The 20,392-nt window shown below is 50.6% G+C and overlaps 1 protein-coding gene across 8 annotated transcripts in view; it reads left to right on the top strand.

Annotated features, from left to right (window-relative positions):
* Positions 1-20,143, top strand: part of Tppp (tubulin polymerization promoting protein) — a 27,301-nt gene extending 7,158 nt beyond the window's left edge. For 3 of the 8 annotated variants that reach the window (XM_008852495.1, XM_008852496.3, XM_008852497.3), the window contains exons 2-5: positions 2,307-2,411; positions 3,929-4,246; positions 15,053-15,206; positions 15,507-20,143. In XM_008852495.1, the coding sequence (XP_008850717.1) occupies positions 3,933-4,246; positions 15,053-15,206; positions 15,507-15,701 (663 nt within the window). In that variant the 5' untranslated portion in view covers positions 2,307-2,411; positions 3,929-3,932 and the 3' untranslated portion in view covers positions 15,702-20,143. Of the gene's footprint in view, positions 1-2,280; positions 2,412-3,928; positions 4,247-15,052; positions 15,207-15,506 lie in introns of those variants that run through there. The other 5 variants (XM_008852498.1, XM_008852499.3, XM_008852494.2 and 2 more) reach the window with 3 other exon arrangements.
* Positions 20,144-20,392: the final 249 nt, after the last annotated feature.

The following is a 20,392-nucleotide window of genomic DNA, read 5'->3' as shown; positions in this document are numbered from 1 at the left end:
ACACACCACACATGCAGACACACACATACACAGACACACACACACATACACACACACCACACACACACCACACACACACACCACACACATCACACACACACCACACACACACCACACACATCACACACACACCACACACACCACACACACACACCACACACACACACCACACACACACCACACACACACACACACACACAAACCACACACACACACACACACACACACACACACCACACACGTGGAGGCCAGAAGGGAACCTTAAATGTCATTTCCCAGATGTCATCCACCTTGTTTTTGAGACAAGGCCTCTCACTGGCCTGGAACTCACCAAGTAGGGTAGGCTGGCTGGCCAACAAACCCCAGCGATCTGCCTGTCTCCATCTCCCCAGTAGGGAGATTATAAACACACAGTATCATGCCTGAATCTTTTTATGTGAATTCTGGGGATCAGAGTCAGCTCCTCAGCACCAACTGAGCTATTTTTCCAGCCTATTGTTATATTTTCTTTAAGAAATTGTTTGCTTGTTTTTTTAGACTTTGCTTCAGTATTTTTCATTCTGAAAAATGGAGCCCAGCTAATTTTCTGTGGATTCATTTTGGAGTAGGCCAGTCCTTTGGAGTGGGCAAGGAAGCCTTGAGGGTTATGGTATGCAAGAAAGTCAGCCTGGGCTAAGGGGGTCCTCAGAGCCTGCAGGAAGCCCTATCCCTGGCAGCTGCCCATGTCTCCTCCTTCTGCAAGTTCTGTAATTCTACCTCCAGCTGACCTGCCCTGCCCTCTTGAGACCTGGTCTGAAGATGCAAATCTGGTAACATAGTCTGTCCACATTCAGTGAGTGCTACAGTGATAAGTTACCAGCTCCTGTCCTCCCGACCCTACAGGGGACATAAGCAGCCCCAGCTGGGGTCACCAGCTGGTGCCACTCCCCTCCTCCACCACACCTGCTCTTTCTTTTTTGCTCCCTGGGAAGCTGAGGGAGGCTGGTCCAGGAATGGGCACCTGCTAATAGACAGGCTCCATAGAGCTCACAGGATGAGGTTGGGGACACATCTCACCTGCCTAAGGGACAGTGAGTTACAGGCTAATAGGAGAGGGGTATAAAGGCACATATGTCTGGGGATGCAGAGCATATCTGGGATACAAGACACACAACTGGGCTACAGTACAGACACCCTGGAGTGTAGACTCCACCTGAGAGGCTGTCCCTTCATCACCATACCTGGTGGATCAGGTGTCTCCTTAGAAACTTCTTCTAAACGGCCCACTTTCCCTAATGGAAACAACAACAGCATGCTGGGACATACCAAGCTCTCTTCCAGGGCTGCCTCAGAGGCTGTGAGGTAGGAAAGCCAGCAGGCCAGGGCTTCTGAATAGGGGTAGGGAGAAACTGCAGCTGGCCATCACACAGCCCTGGGGGAGGTGTCAGAGGGAGAGCTGCAAGCCTGCAGGCACCCCCATATTCCAGGATGCCTTCGCTGCAGCCTCAGTTTTCTCTAGATTCCATTTGTTCTCACTGCTGCTATTGTGTGTGAATGGAGCAGTTAACACTAGAAAAAGAGCCTCTGGATGAGAGCCCTGTGTCCTCTCGGCCCATTCCTGGGCGTGTTCTGACAGCACAACACCCTTTCCTCCCTCTTTCACAGGACAAGTGATAGTCTGGTGGTATCCTTTTACGATGTGCCATTAAGGAAATACATATTCAAGGTAAAACAAAGCAAAGATGGGCACAGAGTCTGTGTGTGTTGAGGCCCTGACTCCTGCAGCCCCCAGGTGGATTTTGGGCACCACCCAGAGAGGGGCCTCTCTCTTTTGCTATAACCCACCCTTTGTATAAGTTGCTGCTGCCCTGCAGTGGATGCTGCATAGATCTTCAGAGGACTATGCTGGGCTGATCCTCCTGTAAACTCTTGGCCCTGGGGCTTTAACACAGTGTGACCAATGTTAGTTGCTCTGCCACAGGGTCCAGAAAGTGTTTCGAAGGGTTCTGCTTTCCACACCAGCTACAGCTTGGCTGTTACCTCAGCCTCCGTTGACTCTCCTTTGTGCACATGCCCTCCAGCCTGCATTGCTGCCCTGACCCCCTTATGGACTAGTTCCCTAGGTTCCCTTTCTTCCTGGAGTGCCACAGCTACCAGTGCTCAAGGGAGCACACCTGAGATCCGGAACTCCCTCTGTGACCTCCAGACTCCTGGGTATGGGTAGGAATCCTGACCAGAAGCCTTTCTCCTAGAGCAGATGGAGTGTGGCAGGGTTGCCAGTAAGGGTCATCCTCCTGATCTCTGTACCTCTGGCTCCTTTCCATAAGGACTGATCCACCCTGGCACCTGTTTGCCATCTTGTGGGGCTGCAGGAACCTGGATAGAATGTGGCTGGAGCCTGTATGATGAGGAGGGGGCTACATCACTGTGAGGTAGGTGCCCCACTGGCCTTATCACAGCCCTGGCTGCTGCTTTGCTCACAGTTCCTCTCCCACTTGGTCTAAATTTTCTGCTTACCACCTTCTGACCTGCTCAGTTTGTCCTCTGTATTTCTTGCTGCCTGGTACCGTGTCATTGTTGCTGGCCCTTTAGAAGGCGATCCTCAGGAGGGCAGAACCTCTCTCATGTTTCCGTGTCCCATGAGGGCTCAGGAGGCAGCGGCTCAGATAACCCATCAGATGCATGGAGTCTTTTCATCAAGTCAGGTCCCGTGGAATTGCAGGGAGTCCTGGGGTTCACACTCCAGTAGAGCTTCCTACTTGAGCTTGTCCTTGGATACTCTGCTTTGACCCCTAAGCAACCTCATTTTGTGGTGACTTGGTGCCTTAGGAGGAGAGTCTTTCTGGTCAAGGAGGCTGCATTTTTCTCTTGTACTTTTTATCACTCCTGAAGGGGGATGGGCAGGAAGGGAACCTGGCCCTTGTGACTGAGCGTTACCTGTGTTGTTCTGGCTGATTGTAGCATTTGTACCCATCATGAGTGAAGCAGGAGTCACACTGTATACTCCTGTGATGGAGGCATACCTTGGCCACACTGGTGTTGGAATCTGCAGCCTTTGATGGGACCTGCATGTTTCAGTTGTGAGGCAACCTTGGCACTGACCCTCCACAAATTGGTATGTGCCTACGTAAGGAGTTCCTCTCCTTGCACTGAGCTCCTGAGTCCTCAGCTCCCAGAGATGCTGGCTGGAAACTCATTGTTTCTGCTACCCAGGGCAGAAATTGACCACATACTCACTGGAGTGACAGTGACTATGGTGGGATCATTTGCACGGCCCTGTGTTCTTGAGTCTTGCTGGGAGGTAACACCACCTTCCAGTCTTCTCAGCCCTCAGGGGTGTCTGCCTGTCTTGGAGATCAGCATTCCACAGAAACAAAGCATGCTGCTGCTATTCCTTAGGTTCCCCTGTAGATACCCTTCTCTGAGCCTGGGGGCCAACCTCATGCTCTAGGATCCTGGGGCAGGCCCCTTTTGGTGTCTCTAGGGCCACCCACTACCCCTGAGCAAGGTTTAACCCATGCTAAGAAGGCTCAGATCTGAGGGGGAGTAGGTATAGCATGACTGGCCTGGATCTCCCTAAGGGTAGCATCATTTCACAGACCCTGGGCATCCCTTCAGGCATCCGCCCATAGCAAGGAAGGCCCAGGAAGAAGGCAGTGGAAACACAGCCGGTGGGGCTGAGGCAGACTCACTGTCAGACCCTGTGTCTTCGACCCAGAGCCTGCAGGCCCCAGGCTGACGGGGCCAGTGCCAGGGCTAACAGCTAGATGGATGCTGTACTGCTAGACAGCCAGTTTTGAGACGTCCCAGAGGGATGGTGCTGATCATCAGCTCTCGCTAAGTCTTGTCACCTGCAGCCACATACTTCAGCTAGAACCAGGGACATGGCAATCAAGAATACAGCTGGACTATGAGACACAGAGTGACCCCTTCTTTCCTTTCTCTCCAGCAACATGGCTGACAGCAAGGCCAAACCTGCCAAAGCTGCCAACAGGACACCACCCAAGTCCCCAGGGGACCCCAGCAAGGAAAAGGCTGCTAAGAGGTTGTCACTGGAGTCAGAGGGTGCCAATGAGGGGGCAGCTGCAGCCCCTGAGCTCAGTGCCCTGGAGGAAGCTTTCCGGCGGTTTGCAGTGCACGGGGACACCCGGGCAACGGGGAAGGAGATGCATGGCAAGAACTGGTCAAAACTGTGCAAAGACTGCCACGTGATCGATGGGAAGAACGTGACTGTCACTGACGTGGACATTGTCTTCAGCAAGATCAAGTAAGTGCCATACGGGCTTGGCTGGTTGGTGCTCATTTCAGTGGCTATGAGGGTCTGTGAAGTATCAGGTTTGTACATTCTGTTGTCCTGAGGGCTTCATGCCAAGAAGTAGGCACAGAGCCCGCAATATCTGGGACAGCCTGGAGAGTATGGTGTTCCCAAGTGCATCTGGACTCTGGCCACATCCTGAGCTGTGGACCCTGCGTCAGTCTATATGGGTCTAGACCCTAGGTGTGGCCTGAGGAGCTTTTGGCCTTGAGCAGACTTTATTAACTCTGATCCCCAGGTCAGTGAACTGTTGCTAGACATGAGCAGGGGCTGCTCAGGGGCACAGAGCCCCAGCCACTGTAGGCTGAGTCTATGAGGCTGGTGTGGGGCACAGGCCTAGGTAGCCCTGTTCCCAGGATATGTGACAGTAGCTCATGACACCCTCTGCCAGCCCCTTATTCACCTCTGCTTGTACTTGGGAAATGTTCACATATGCAGCCAAGTTGAGATGAATTAGAGAGTAGCCATGATCCATCTGCAGACTCAGCAGTCACAGCTGTGCCTGGCATGCACTGTCTGTGTGCACATACGTATATCTTTGTATCATCAATGTACATATGTGTTGATGTGTCATACATGCCCAGGTATATCATTTCTATACAGCTGCACATGTCCCTGCATCATGGATATGTGTATATGTGTCCACATATCATGCATAAATGGGTATGCATGTGTGTCCATGCATCATGCAGATAGTCATGTATCCCTGTGTTGTATGTACATACATACTCCTATGTCAAGAGTATGTATGTGAGCAACTGTATCATCTGTGTTCATATGTGTCCAAGTGTCATGAGTGTATACTTGCATCCAAGTGGTGTGTATGCGCACATGCTCCTGTGTCATGGGTGTACATGGGTCCATACATGTATGTGGGCATATACCTATCTCATATCTACTCATATATATGTTTCTGTGTTGTTGTAAGCATGTGTGCCCCTACATATGTTCACATGTATACCTGTGTCATGAATGTGCACGAGTGTCCATGCAGCATGAATGAGCATGTGTCCTTGTGTAATGGGTGTGCATGCCTATCTGTGCATATATATGTGTACTAGATTCCTGTATCATAGGTATATAAATTATGCACATGCATGGGCACACTGGGAAGTATGTGGAAGAGCCTCACCCTTTCTTACCTCCTCAGACATCTTTGAGGCACTTGAACATTCCCAGGCTGTTACAACCTCATGATCATACCTAATCCCAAGGACAATGCCTAGCCTTCTCCTGTCCCTCATGTAGATTTGGCTCTTTCACCTTGGTTCTGCCTGTCTACTTTCTGGTGTCCTGTGGCTAAGGTGTGTGTTGCTCTTCTACCTCAAGTTTCTAGTGCTTTGACACCAAATGGTTTTCTGAAGGACTGTGTTGTCAGTTAGACATCTGTGTGCTGCCAGGTCTCAAGGTTGGTTTCTATAGATGCCGCTAGCTGAACGTCACTTTCTTTTCTGGCTTTGGGTGGGTGATACGGTCTTCATAGCTGTGGTTTTCTGTCACCATTTTGCTTGTGAAAATGTTGGTGTTCCCTAGGTGTGGTAAGGTACCCCAAGGTCACACACTGGTGTCAGGAGAGGTCTTTGGGCAACAGCCATTAGGGTAGAAGTGGCCTGGCAGATGGTCTGTGAGAGCTCTAACAAGGATCCATGTGGGAAACTGGGGCAGCCCCAGGCAGGTGGAGATATTCAGCATGTGTCTCCATGGGAAGAGATGGAATAGGCAAGATTACTAGACATAGGGACTTGGGACACTGGTATCTTCCTGCTCCAGATGAAACCAGCTCTAGCCTCCTCCAGACCCTGATTTGGAAGAGTTTCATGAAAGAAGTCTGAGCCAGAGGTTTCAAGGCCCTGAACCCTGGGAAAGTTCCATGCAAGAACCTGGCATTCCCAATGCTGACACCAACTTCCTACGTGCTGGGAGCACAAGACCTCTTCAAAGCAGGAAGATCTTAACCCCTTGTTCCCTGACAAGCTTCCTACTGTGCACAGCATAATGGAATGTGTCTGGGGCATCTTAAGTTTGGGTGGGTACACTGGAAAGGATGAAAAACCTATCCCAAAAGGGCCCTACATCCTGACTCTCTCCAGGTTTCACCAGCCCTGGGGATTCTACAGAAGACTCTGAGCTGCCCATTTTGTTTGTTCTGTCTCAGTGTGTTCTCGAACTCCCACAGGAAACGGGAGAAAACTGTCCATGAAGCCTCAACCTATGTGTGCAGATGTGCCCAGCCAGCCTCAGTCTCCATCCAGCTCAGACTCTTTCTTGTGATGTCACAAACCCACCTTTGCCTTGGACTTAGTTGTCTGGGGTCAGGATGTGAGAGGAGGCTATGGCCAGTGGCTCAAGTGTGTGTGGTCACTTTGTCCTGCTACCTACCTAGGAAGCCCTCACTTCTGCTCTGGCCAGGTCTCATTGTACTAGTGCTGGCACCAGTGGTTTTCAGGTCTGTCCAAGAGGTGCTTGGCCAGGGACCCTACATATTCCTGAGCTGTGGCTCTTGGGCTTCTCTTAACTCTTCCTTTTCCACAGCTTTATCTGTGTGCCATGCTGTTGGGTAGCAATGATCCCCATGTGACCCCTACAGAGAAGAGTCTACTGAGTATCATGTATTCTTCTGCCAGAAGGAGAGCCCAGGACAAAGGGCCAGGAGATAGTTCTTTCTCCTGACTTCCTAAATGAGAAGACAGCAGGGTCTTTGGAGATAGGAAGCCATAAGGGTCTGCAAGGTATAGAATAGGTCATAAAGGGGACTCAGTGGTTAAGAGCATTGGCTGCTCTTGCAGAGGACCCGGTTTCAGTTCCCAGCACCCAAATGGCAGCTAACAACCATCTATGACTCCAGTTTCAGGGGATCCAATGCCCTCTTCTGACCTCTGCAAGCATTGCTTGACATAGGTACACTTACATACATGAAGGCAATACACTCATACCCATAAAATTAAAAAAAATAAACTATTAAAAAAGAACAGGTCATAAGGATTCAGGCATGTGCTTGTAGCAAGATGTTTGCCAACTCACAGGGCCTTCAAAGTGTTGTAGCTCCTTAGGTTTTGGTGCTTACAGTCCCTAAGGATTTCACCAAGGTGAGTTTGAGTACTGACACCATCATAACCCTTGACTAAGAGCAGCTGGAGCTCACTGTGCAGGTACAAGATCTGTCCTGACTGTCCCCTGTTAGGAAATGTGCAGCCTCAAAGCAACTGGCCTTATGGTGTGGGTTTCAGTGGACAGCCCCAGGCAGGGACAGACAGGCAAGTCCTGGTGATCAAAGGTTCTCTGGAAGGTTGGCCAGTCATGGGAGAGGGGCTACCAATTGACCAGGGACTGCAGCCCCTGGCACAGCCATTAATTTTACCTTGGTGCCCAGAGCTCCTGTTGGCCAGTGAACATGACCTGCAACACTGAGGTCAGGGAAAAGTAAGTCAGCTGTATCTATCACATGCGTGTAGTTGACGCTGATTGCTTGTGGAACTTACCTGTGTCTGACCTGAAACATGGACATGGGAAGCTCTTCACCTTATCTGCCCACCTGCAGATGCTCCTTGCAGATCTAGCCCTGAGCCTAACCAGTGCCTGGTAAACTGCTCCTATAATGGAAGCATATAGGTTGTTTCCTAGGCAAGACCAGTGAGGTCACCTTGTTCTACTCCCTGGGCCCGTCCCTCATGGCACCACGCCCTCAGTAAACCCACAGCATCCAGGACAATTAAGAGCAAACCCAGAAACAAAGAGGCCTAGAGCTTGCACCTATAAGAGAGCTTCTGGAAGGGCTGAGTGGGAGGCAGGAAGTAGCCTGTCCAGGGGCCAGTCAACTTTTCCAGTTTCATCTGCAGGAAGCTGCCTTCCAGTTATTGCATGCTTGTATAGGTGAACCAACCCCACTTCATGTAGAATTTGTGTTCTTACACCCTCCCAGTGGGTGGTACCATGTGGTCATGGGTCATTTGGATGATGGTGACCACAGAAGCCTGGGAACTCCTTTCTGTCATGGGGAGCACTAGTCCCATAAGAGTGAGCCCATTGAAGGGAATGCCTAATAAGTCCCCATCTCTGTTTCCAGAATGAGAGACTTCAGGTGCTCAGACACTTGTTCCCTGACTCAGGACATGGCCGCTCTCCACTGCAGACTCAGGGCTGCTTAAGAACCTTGGGATATCTCCCTCGCAAGTCAAGCCTGCAGCTCAAGCCCAGAGAAGGCTCAAGGCTATGATAGTCCAAGGCAGGCAGACTATTAGTGCTAGATCCTAATGCCAGCAGGACTTGTTGACACCATCGGTGGGCACTGTAAGGAAGGTGTCCAGCTGGGTAACAGGGGAGAGCCAGGGTGAAGTGCCTGGCCTAAGGAGAGACCCAGGAACTCTGATTTCCCTTCTGCCTACAGACATAGACCCCTGAGACTCTGGGAGCTACCATCCTCTCCCCTCTACCACCTTTGGACTATCCTCTCTCAGAGCCTGGACTCCTCTGGGGGTTCCTTATGGCCTGTGCCCCACTTGGGATACTTCTAATCTGGAGGAAGACCCTGCTCTCCCAGGCATGTGTGAACAAAAGACCAAGACTTATGCTGGCCTTGAGTACAGGAGGACGATAAACCCTTTAGGGTTGTGAGGCAATGGTGATACTAGATATGGTCCTTGGGACCTGCAGGAAAACTCTGGATTGAGAGTGTGTGTTTTGCATCGTGAGGGCTAGGTGTCTATGGTCCCTTGATGGTCAGCAATGGCAGCTGCAGAGGCCTTTGCCTCCTGTGAGAGCTTGGGGACTGTGAGGAAATTGCTTAGGTATCGCCAGGAAGTTGCTGACTCTGACAGGACTTGAGAGAGAAAAAGTACAACTATTTCTGTTTTGGGGCAGGTTGCCATGGCTCTGCAGGCGTGGCGCCAGCTGGGGTATCTGCAGCCTTTGTTTAGGTCCTTGTCACCATGGCAGCGCTTGTTTGTTTTGATGTTACTATGTGTTAAATTTTAAACAAATTTCTTGCAGCTCTATACCAAGTTTTATTGTAGACTACTGTTAACCCAGACTTCCCGTCCTGCAGAAGTCTCAGCATGGCCAGTCTCCAAACAGTTAGTAGGGGCCTGACGCTGAGGCAAGGCCAGTGTGCACATTGAGGGACACCTGGGGGCCCTGGATAGCATGTCTGTGTCTGTCTGCATGTGTCTGTGTGTGTCTGTGTGTGTGCCTGCATATGCTTTTGGATAGGGAGGGTGTAGGAGCCTCAGGGTTGAACTGGGCTCATTCACTACCTCTTTACCTTGTCCAATACACTACTAGGTGGGGAGGCCCAGGTGGAGGGCCCAGAGATCTTGGCCTCCCTGGGCCTGGACTGGGTGCTGGATACTCTCCAGAGTAAATGTATTGATTCCTGCCAACAGTGTGCAGAGCCAGGAGGTCACTTGAGTGAGGCATGAGGGCTGTGTGTCCATTGCTGTCTGGACACAGGTCAGAAGGAATCAAGGCTGGTCCCTATACACAGGGTGAAGAGCCTGAGGATTTTTCAGCTACTGTTGAGTGTGGGCTGCTTGGTGTTCCTTACGTGCCATGGCCAGCCAGCAGGATCTGATTGGATTCCTCTGAAGCCCATGTGCAGCTGAGGAGGCTTAGCACAGCAGCTACCAGGACTAACATAGCCCATTAACTCAAAGGAGCAGGCCCTGGGTCTGGAGAGAGCTTTGACTAGAGTGTTGGGAAAGCCATGGGAAGGACAGGGTTCTTGGTATTCCATCCAAGAGAAGCCGGGTGACAAGAATCCAGGACCTGTTAGGACCCTGGGGGGCAGCCTGTGTTCCTAGCTTGGGGCCTACCCAGCCCTGCTCACTCAGGGTACACTAGTGCTTTGAGCTTCTCTTCCCCAGATGCTACTTCTTGGGCTTGGGGTGAAGCTGACAGTCACATGCTCCAAGAGAGAGTGGCCTGGCCCTAGAGACCTTGAGTGGGGTAAGATCCAGCATGTGCCCCAGTCCCCAGGTGTCACAGTGGTTGGAGCCCTGCTGCTATCCCCGCCTCTGGGTGGCCCTCTAGTGGCTACATATGGGAGTGCAGGTGACCCTCAGAAGCCTTCAGGGAAACTCAAGGGTCCTTAGCTCTGGTGGGGGACCTGTGGAACATGTGTTATGTTTGAAGGTCACTGACTGGTTTGTAGCCATTGGCTTTGTGGTCGAGGCTCTGGTGTGTCTGCAGCAACCGGGTGGGAATCAGGTCATTGTTGTGACAGGCGTCCGTCCATCTCCCCGCTGCTCCTCAGTTCCCCAACTTTGCTTTGGGAAGTCGGCTGGCCAGTGCATGCAGGCCATGTAAGAGAACAAGTTTCCCCAAACATCCAGAACTTTTCTGAATGATCTCAGCAATGCCTATGTTATGGCTCAGGTCAGAGCAGTGAGGAGGTGGGTGGTGGGAAGAGGTAGTGGCGATTGGGGGTCATCTGGAGGAGGTTTGTCCCCCAACCTCAGGTTCCTTGTAGAATATACGAGGAGGGAGAAGGAGCTTTAAGGGTGATTTATCCCCATCAGCGGAACAGCAATGCTGTGGGTCACAAGTATCTCCTCTGCTGGCTGGTGACTAATGGTAGACAGACAGCTGACATTGCCCAGAACAAGGCCATAGCAGGGTTGCTGCTTGGTCTCAGATTTCCTGACATGAGGAGAGTCCTCATGGCTGACTGACATCTAGTTCCTTCTAGGCAGAGGGCAACTCATTTGCCCGTGGTTTCTTGAGTCCAGTGGCCTGTTGGGGGTGCAGAGAACTGGCAGGCCTATATTTTCAGCATCAATACTCTCTTTGGCCTAGAGCTCAGGGCTGGGTCTTGGGGGAAATGGGGAATCAGTGGGCATGAGATTGTCCTGGGGAAGAAACAAGAGGAGCTAGTGTCTGAGGAGAGTGACTAGACCACTGTAGCTCCCTTAAACACAGTAAGGAGTCAGAGTCACTGGAAGAGACAAGCAACTTGAACCATGCTAGCTGAGGCTGCTCAGGGGTCCAGCAGACACAGGGCCAGCTCTTGCATTGTCTCTACAAAGGCCTCCAGAAGGGCTTCCTATGAGGCAGTAACCCTGCCAGGCAGCAGCCTTGTCTAGAGCTCATCACTGCCCAGGGGTTCCTCTCAGGCCCTGTAGCTACCATAGCACCTCATGTTCTCTGACCCCCACATGCATAGGGAGTGGCTCTTATACAGGGTTCTTGGTATACAGGGTATACAGGGTTCACCCCTCAGAAGCCCCTGCTCTGCCTGTAGTGGCATCTGGCTGGCAAGGCTGCTCCCTGGTGGTTATTACAGGAGACACAGTTTCTGTAAATCCCAGGAACTAGAAAATGCCTGCAGCCTTGTTTTATCCTGCCTACCACCATCATTTAGGAGGTATCTGATCACCCAGCCCTTGGCATTGTTCACTTCACAAAGGCACTGGATGAGCAGGACTAGGGGCTCTGTGAAAGCCTAAAACTAGGGTAGAGAGTGATAGTGTTTGTGGCATTGGTCATGGAGGAGCAGACATTTTTCAGAGGGCTTTGCTACCCAAGGCTGGCTCCTGACACCCTTGGCCAGGTCCCAGAGTTCCCTAGAGAATAAGCAGATGTTCTACCCACATGGTAACAGGAGCTGGGAAGCAACCCCAGGCTGCTTGAGTACATGTGGGCAAAGACCCCAGCCTATAGGCCAGCTTTGGGCAGTCCAGGAGCCAAAGGGAGGGAAGGCTCAAGCTCTGGAGATGGCTCCAGTCCTGAGGGATCTAGAAAACAAGCAAGCTCACTGTGTCAGGAGAGCCCTGGAGAGGGTTACACATCTCTGGGGAAGACGTGGGCATTGTCTTCACAGAACTTGTTGGAGATGCTGCTTCAAAGAAGTGCCTGGGTCTCCCTGGGAGAGCTCCCAGGGAGTTGGGATCACTAAGACCGGGGCTCCCTCTTCCCAGCAACTCTGTGGGGCTTGCAGAGACATGGGACAGAAACGGTTTCTTGGTACCAGTGGAACAGGAATCCAGCTCCATCTGAATGTGGCCTGTGATGGGGGAGCCCCGCCAGTTATCCCATCCCCCAGTGACTCATGCTGGTGGTGCCTGGTGCCGGGGCTGCCCAGAAAGAGCTGTGTGCCCCAGCAGTGGTTGCCAGGCTGGCCACTAGGCCTGGCATCCTCATGTCATCCCAGGCAGGGCTGGGAGTAAGAGACAAGAGTGCCTTTGACATCCCAGTACAAACAGAGTGGCCCTGAGGGGCCTTGGATCAACACATCCCTAGGGTCCAGGAGGGAGGAGAAAGCTGTCAGCTCCAGGCACCACTGGGCTGTGGGGCCAAGCTACTCCAGTGGCCTGGTTCACCTAGCATCTAAGAGGTAGCTGATGAGTATTGGGGCTGAGAGTATTTAGGGAACCCACCCCTAAAACACTGATCCTCCATCACCCGTATCACAGTCAGTTCTACAATGTACTGGGATCATACATCCCACTGTGGGGCTCTGGCTCCCATGTTGTGCCCTTGACATAAATGTGAGGCTTCAGCGGTTTCCCCAATCCCTGGAGAGGTAGGGAGGACCTCAGCATGGGATCCTTTTAGTTCCCTAAGGAATGTTTGATTCAGCTCTCATGGCCATGGAGTCGTCCTTCAGAATACCCCATTTTTAGGACAGTGCAAACTGTTAGACTTTTCCAGGCATCAAAGTGCAGGGTTTGTGGGAACCACATCGTGGTGTCTTCATGTCTGGCTCCTCAGCCCAGTCTCTAGGGGTCCACTTTGGCATTGTGTTGTTACTGGCATACCCTTATACTGCTGTCCATAGCACACTTATCTGGTCACTGTTGAAGGATGTTTGGGTGGTTTTCAGGCTTGATGACTGAAGAAAGTCTAATATTTACAGATGAGTTTATATGGGCTTACATCTTCATTTCTCTTGAGGCATTGCCCCAGGAAGCCTGGCCCATGGTCTGTCCTCCCCAGCATGCAGTAGTCTGTATTCCCTCAGTACTTCCGCTGTCCATATGGGTGAACTTCCTGCGTGTGCTGGTTTCCCAGCCATCGAGTTTTTTGGGTGAAGTGTCTGGTCCAAATACTTGGCCCATTTAAAAATTTCTTTTCTTACATATTAACTTCTTTGCGTGTTTCAGATACAATCCCCTTTTCAAGTTTGTGAGTTAAAATGTTTTGTGCAGATCTGTGGTGTTTCTTTCTCCTTAGTGTCATACACCATGGCTTTTAAAATTCTGATGAAGGGGCTGAGAGATGGCTCAGTGGTTAAGAGCACTGACTGCTCTTGCCAGAGGACCAGAGTTTGAGTTCCAGCACCCACATGGCAGCTAACAACCATCCGTAACTCCAGTTCCAGGAGATCCAATGCCCTCTTCTGATCTCCAAGGGCATTGCATGACATGGGTGCACTTACATACATGCAAGCAATACACTCATACACATAAAAAGTTCTGATGTCTAGTCTGCTCATTTTTCTATTATAGAGCATGTTTTGGCATCATTTCTAGGAACACCTTTGCCTACCACAGGGCACACAGGTTCTGGGATCATGCTCTGAGTTCTCTGTGGGTATGAACTGTGGATACTGGTCAGTTCATTTTGCAGAGGGAGCAGTTCTTCTGTTTGTTGAAATGATCCTTTCTTCCTGACTTACCTCTGCACCTTGTACAAGTTAGTTGCCCGTGTGGGCATTTCTGGGCTCCAGACTCATTAATCGGTATGTCCGAGCCTTTGTTAGACCCTTTCCTGCAGTCTCCATGAGACTTTACAGGGCATCTTAGAACTGTGTAGCCTCAGGTCTCTCTGACTTGGTTTTCTCAGACACACGTGTTGGCTACGCTGAATTCTCTGCTGAAGGAAGACTATCAAAACCCTGCTGGGATTCTGTTCAGTCAGCTCTTTTCAAGTCCTGGACCCTTAACACTCTGAGACTGTGGGGTCAGTGGCATGCCTGGTCATGAGGGGCAGCTTATCTCACACCTGATTTAACTAGAACTCCTCGGCAACATGGAGGACCTGCTGACTTGTGGCTCATCTATACCGTGTGTCAGAACATTGAAAACTTCACTAATTTTGATTAGTTGGGCAAATGAAAAATATTAAGTAAAGTTACAACAAATAAGGAACAACCTCAGAACATTTTTGAAACGGAACAACCTTTGGAGTGAGGATTTTGTGAAATGGCAAGATGTTTGGGATGCTCTGTGGTAGCCAGACTACCTAGGGCTACTCACACTTAGGACCCTAATTGAGGGCAGGGGAAATGGCCTCTCCTAATTTTGGCCATTGTGCTAACCATAGCCTCAGGCCCCTCACTGACTAACTCCACCATAGGCCTGGGCTCCTCCCTGCTCCTAGACTAGCTATAGTGTCCCTGAAAACTAGGGGATCTTTTCCCTTCTCCCTAGGTTTTCCTCTGCCCTCATCCTCGAGGGGAGGCACACTGCTTATTATGGAACAGCTAGGACTATGTTGACATCACCAGCTGTTTTTTATTTTTTTAGACAGGGTATCCTATGGCGCCAGTTGGCCTGGAACTCACTACATAGACTAGGCTGGCCTCGGTCTCACAGCGATCCACCTGCCTCTGCCTCCCAAGTGTTGGGATCAAAGGTGTGCGCCACCATGTCAGTGTGTACCAGCAGTTCTTTCTTAAAGGCTTTTCTAGGCGGTTGACAGTTGCACCCACAGCTGTGGCCTGTAGGGGTCACTGCAGAATGCAGGATGAAATGGGACATGTGTGGGGTTGGTCCGAGAGCCTCTGCTAGATGACTTATAAGCCCCTGGTACTCCTGCCTGCAGAGGGAAGTCCTGCAGGACCATCACCTTCGAGCAATTCCAGGAGGCACTGGAGGAGCTGGCCAAGAAGCGGTTCAAGGACAAGAGCAGCGAGGAGGCTGTGCGTGAGGTGCACCGGCTCATTGAGGGCCGCTCACCCGTCATCTCTGGAGTCACGGTGAGGGGGCTGGGTCAGGTGCATGGCTTAGTTTTCTTTATTGCCCCTGCCCTTGTCGAGGCCATGGCCCAGCAGTCTCTGAGGGATGGCGCAGCTGAGTAGATTTAGAGAACTGGGGCTGGCCTGGGGCTAGAAGAGGCAGACCCCATGTCTGGATATATGGCCTAGCAGCTTCACACCCCTTGCTAGTTCCTCCCAGCCCCAGTCACCTCCCAATAAAATGCTTTCAGAGATGGTAGCAGTCCTCAGCCAGCTCCAACTGACTTGAGGGTAACATTCATTTCCTCTACTCTCTCGCAGAAAGCTGTGTCCTCACCCACTGTGTCACGGCTCACAGACACGACCAAGTTCACGGGCTCCCACAAAGAGCGATTCGACCCATCAGGCAAAGGCAAAGGCAAGGCTGGCCGTGTGGACCTGGTGGATGAGTCAGGCTATGTGCCTGGCTACAAGCATGCAGGCACCTATGACCAGAAGGTCCAGGGGAGCAAGTAATCTTGGAGGCTGAAGCCCTGGACGCTGCAGGTGCCAGGTGCAGGACTCATACCCGTCACACTTCATTACATTCCTGTGCTCAACTGGGCAGAACTCAAAGCTCACCTCCACCAGGCGACAGCAGGGGTGACATCCAGGCCTCCTCCTGCTGGGTGCTCTGATACTTCTCTCTCAGACCCCAGGTTTGGGCCCTGATTCATTGTCCTTTGCTAACATGCCTACCCTGTCCAGTTGGGAAGTGGACTGCTGTTTCCAAACTGTCTCCCAGGATCAAACCACACTGGCCACTTGGTCTGCAGGTAAAGGGGGTGTTTTGGTAATTGGTAGGTGTGAGGATGAGCAGTGTGGACCATCAGAGGCCACCCTGACCTCTTTTTAGGAGCCTCCAGGGCAAACAAAAGTTAAGGAACTAACTGCACAGATAGAACAGATTAACCCTAAACAGGTCCCTTCATCTTTTCTGAGCAGAAGGCATGACTGAGGCTACATTGTGGCCATGTTGGTGCATGTGGGGAACAGGTAACATCAGCACACGTGCATACATGGATGCGCATACACACTCATCAGCCAAGTCTGTTCTGAGGGCAGCCAAGAGACAATGGAAGCTCACTGGCGACCAGAGGAATCAGAGTGTGAAGCTGGAAGTGTTTTCAGTGCTGTTTTAAGAAGTAACAAGAAGAGGTGATTATGTGCTTGGTTTCAAGAGTGATCCAGGAAGATCCAGAATGTCCAGTTGCTATGACTTCCTCCCTGCCCCGTTCCATCACTAAGTTAGACACATATATGATGCTGAGATACTTGGTCTAGACCAGGCCTGGGCAATTGTTTCACCAGCGTGGGATGGGGGCTTCTGCCAGGGCAAGCTGTACTATGTTTTGCTCACAAGCTGTTTGTCTTCACTTTTCTGAAGCATCCTCTGTGATTGGCTTCCCTAACTTCTCTGGAGTACTGGTCACCAGACACTAGAACCAGGCCCAGGGAGGACTTGCAACATCTGCTACCATTTCTTTTCTGCCATAGACAGTCACGTGCACCGGACTCCGCTCATCCATGCGTGAGGGCACCACTCAGTGGGGCTGCTTCAGCACTGCGCCTGCATCGACCTTGACAGGCCCAGAGGCATGTGCCACCATTGTTGCAATAACCCCACAGCAATTGTTCCTTTGCATGAACATAGCCCCAACCTTGCATGTGACCTGCTGAACTGTGTGGTCCTGGAGTTGATCCTAGAAAGAACACACAGTGGCCTTAGGAGATGTTTCCCAGGGCAGATGACAGTTTAGGTTGGGGCGTCTTACATGGCTTGGCACAGCAAGGCTGCCTTCCTTACTGCTGCGGACATCCACCTCATCCACCCCTACTGAGTCTGGAGAGCATTCTTGGCCACTGCTACAGTCCCAGGGAAGACTGTCTACTAGCCCAACTGAGAAGAACAGGGGCCTCAGTACCAGTGCTCCCAGCCAACAGGTTCTCTGAAGGTCCAGGGTTACCAAGCCCCTCAACAGTCTCAACTGGAGGATGGGGTGGCCCCGTAGACAGCTTCCTCCTGAGGTCCTGGGAGTTTGCAGTGCCTGACATTAAAGACAAAGTAGTGGAGACTCCCTTCTGGGATGTCACTTCACTGGTCTAGGGCAACAAAAGGACTCCTGGCACGCTTCATATCCTCCCTGGACCCCTAGTTCCCACGTGACTGGCAGTGTTGAGCTCCGAGGCTTTTTCTCCTGCCTGTGAACAGCCTAGTCCTCACTGTCACAACTGAAGTCATGTGGCATAGACATAAATCCATCAGGAGGTGACTGCTCCTAGGCCAAGGGAGAGGGGAAGGACAGGATAGGATGGTATCTAAGGATCCCCATACCACACAGAAGGCCAGATATTCCCCTGGCCCCCTTGTTATCTGAGGACTTTAGACACTGTCTCCTGTTCAAAGAGTCAAGAGGACAGAATGATGTCCAGATGAAGATGCAGGCCAAGTCCAGGGCTGGCTGCCTAGGAGCACCTAGGAAACAATGTAAGTGCCCACTTGCAGGGGACCACCCAGCATCATGGGGAAGAGGTCTCATCACAGACTGGTCACCTCACCCATGTGCTCAGGATTATACAGAGTAGCTCAGAGAGGTGAGCCCATAGGTCCTGAGCAGCAAAGGGGTAGCACTGTCATCTCAGCCCCTGAAGGTACGATCCTAAGCAGAAGAGGGTGAAAACTTCCGAAAGTATTTCTGATCACTCTAATAAACCTTGGACTTTGTAAATGAAAACCAAGTCACTCTGCTTTGTAGGCTCTCCCTATCCTAGCCCAGAACCTAAGTGCCCACGGGCTCCTGAAGGGCAGACCCAGGACTGCTCATATATGGTCCTTGGGTAACATGTCATAAAGTGGTCTCCACTGTGTCCTACTATCCCCAGGGTTCCCTCACACAGCACTCTTCTCCAGTCAGTGTAACATTTAACTTTGAAAACATACCCTCCTTCTCATCTGGGTCATCTAGCAAGGAAGGGGTAGTAACAAACCTAGATCATTAAGAGTCCCCATACTGTCCATTTAAAATATCTGTGAAATTCATCATGGCATCTATGTACCCTCTCAATGCAGAAACTGCTTGGACTCCAACTTTGCTGCACAATACAGATGTGCATTTCCCTCAGTCAGTTTCTGATATGAATACACAGGTAGGGTGTTTGTTGCATGTTTTATGCGATGCCAATTAACTTCTTCTAATTGTGGCTAAATAGAACTCAGTGTCTGTGAATAAAGAAACTGCACAGCATGCAAACCAAGACCCAGGGCCATGTGCTATTAGGTGACAGACACCCAGGAGATAGGGACAGATTCTCTCAGGGGATTGCTTCCAGGAGATGGAGACACATTCTGTTAGGGGAGGACAGCCAGGAAACAAGGACAGATTCTGCCAGGGGTGACACTCACAGACATGTTCTGTTGGGGGCAACACAGACACGTTCTGTGAGAGTTATACTCGGGGACATGTTTTGTTGGGGTGACATTCATGGACATGTTTTGTCATGGGTGAAACTCAGGAACACGTTTTGTCAGAGTGACACTCAGGGACACATTTTGTTGGGGATGATGCTCAGGAGACAGGGATAGGTTGCAGGGAGAACAGTGCAGATGGTTTCTTAAATATCAGGGAAAGTAGGTAAGAGGGTGTTTGAGAACACTGACCCTAGCAGAATACTTATTTATTTCTATTTAATGCTGTAAGATAAACAGCTAGTTAGTGGTAACAGTTAGCTTTACCAAAATCAAAGTTCAAATTCCATGTTTAAAGTATTGTGGAAAAGATCTATATTTATACTGGAGTATTTTCACACCTGTCAGTATCCTTAGTTTTACAGTTGGGGCAGAGGGACACATTGACAGATGCAAAGAGTTTTGAAATGGATTGCACGGCAGCTTCTGTCATTTACCTGTAGTCTGTGCTACCCTGCCCCTCACCTGGGGGAAGATGGTTCACCTTGGGCAGGCCAGAGCCACCCTGGGCCAAGACTCAACCTTTCACTCCCAGAGGCCCTGGGCTGCCATTCCTGCCTGTTTTGGTGAATAAAGGTTTACTGGCACACAGCCATACCCATGTTTACATACTGCCTGCAGCTGCTTTGGCTTTACAACTGGAGCTGGGAGGAGTTGAGACAGATGCCATGGCATAGACACCTTTGGTATTTACCACCCATCCCTTGTCAGGGAAAACTGCCTGTCTGCCTGCCTGGCTCTCTTCCTCTGCAGAATCGTATACTACCTGGCTGCAGCACAGAAGCATGGGGAAGTCCTGCCAGCACCCGCTCAGTACAGCAAAGGCAACACTGTAGCTGTACTGTGAAGGTATTAGCCAGCAGAATATCCTTCCACTGAGCCAAACTGCTCTTCTCCACCAACATACTACTGACCATTTTGAACGCCATGGTTCAGGGGTGTGGCCATCTTGGGATATTTAAATTAACTCTTTTCCTTTAGACTGCTTACACTAAACCAAGCCAAACAACAAAGGAAGCTTGCACAACTAAAACTTGAAAGGGATAATATGCTACTACTACTAGTTTGTACTAAGTTTTTTTCAAGAAAGGGAAATAAGTTTATATATATATTTTTACACTATTTTATTAATGTTAGGGAGTACCAAGTGTATCACTTTATCAGTGTGATGGGTAACGTTGATGTCATGGGTGTTCTAACTCCAAAAGGACTTATGCTGATGTCTAAACCACACTTGCCCACAATGTCTGTGGGGTGTAGATGGGCCTGCTGTCCCTCCTGCAGAGTACAAAGTACAAGGCACCGTGTCACCTGTTGGACTCAATGTCATGGCCTGGCTCATAGCGCTTTAGTGGAACAGTTTGTGTCTGTCTACATTTCGCTCCTTGTGTTTGCTGTTATTAATATTGTGTGTCAAGTTGATAAAGTGATGAATAAAGGCATTAAAAACGCGGATTTCTGCTTTCTTCAAAATGCACACTGTCTATACTAGCTATCACATCCTCTACCCAGGTGGCCTTGATACTTGGTGTCTTAGTTTGTTTCTCCATTGCTGTGACAAAACACTCTGACCACTACCAACTTGGGGGGAAAGGGTTTATTTGTCTTACATCTCCCAGGCCACAGTTCATCAGGGAGCCCAAGGTAGGAACTCAGGGCAGGAACCTGGAGTCAGGAGCTAGAACGAAGGCCATGGAGGAAC

This window comes from Nannospalax galili, unplaced genomic scaffold (assembly GCF_000622305.1).
Source record: "Nannospalax galili isolate Female #2095 unplaced genomic scaffold, S.galili_v1.0 scaffold1146, whole genome shotgun sequence".
NCBI lineage: Eukaryota > Metazoa > Chordata > Mammalia > Rodentia > Spalacidae > Nannospalax > Nannospalax galili.
This window is presented reverse-complemented; position numbering and strand designations above follow the sequence as displayed.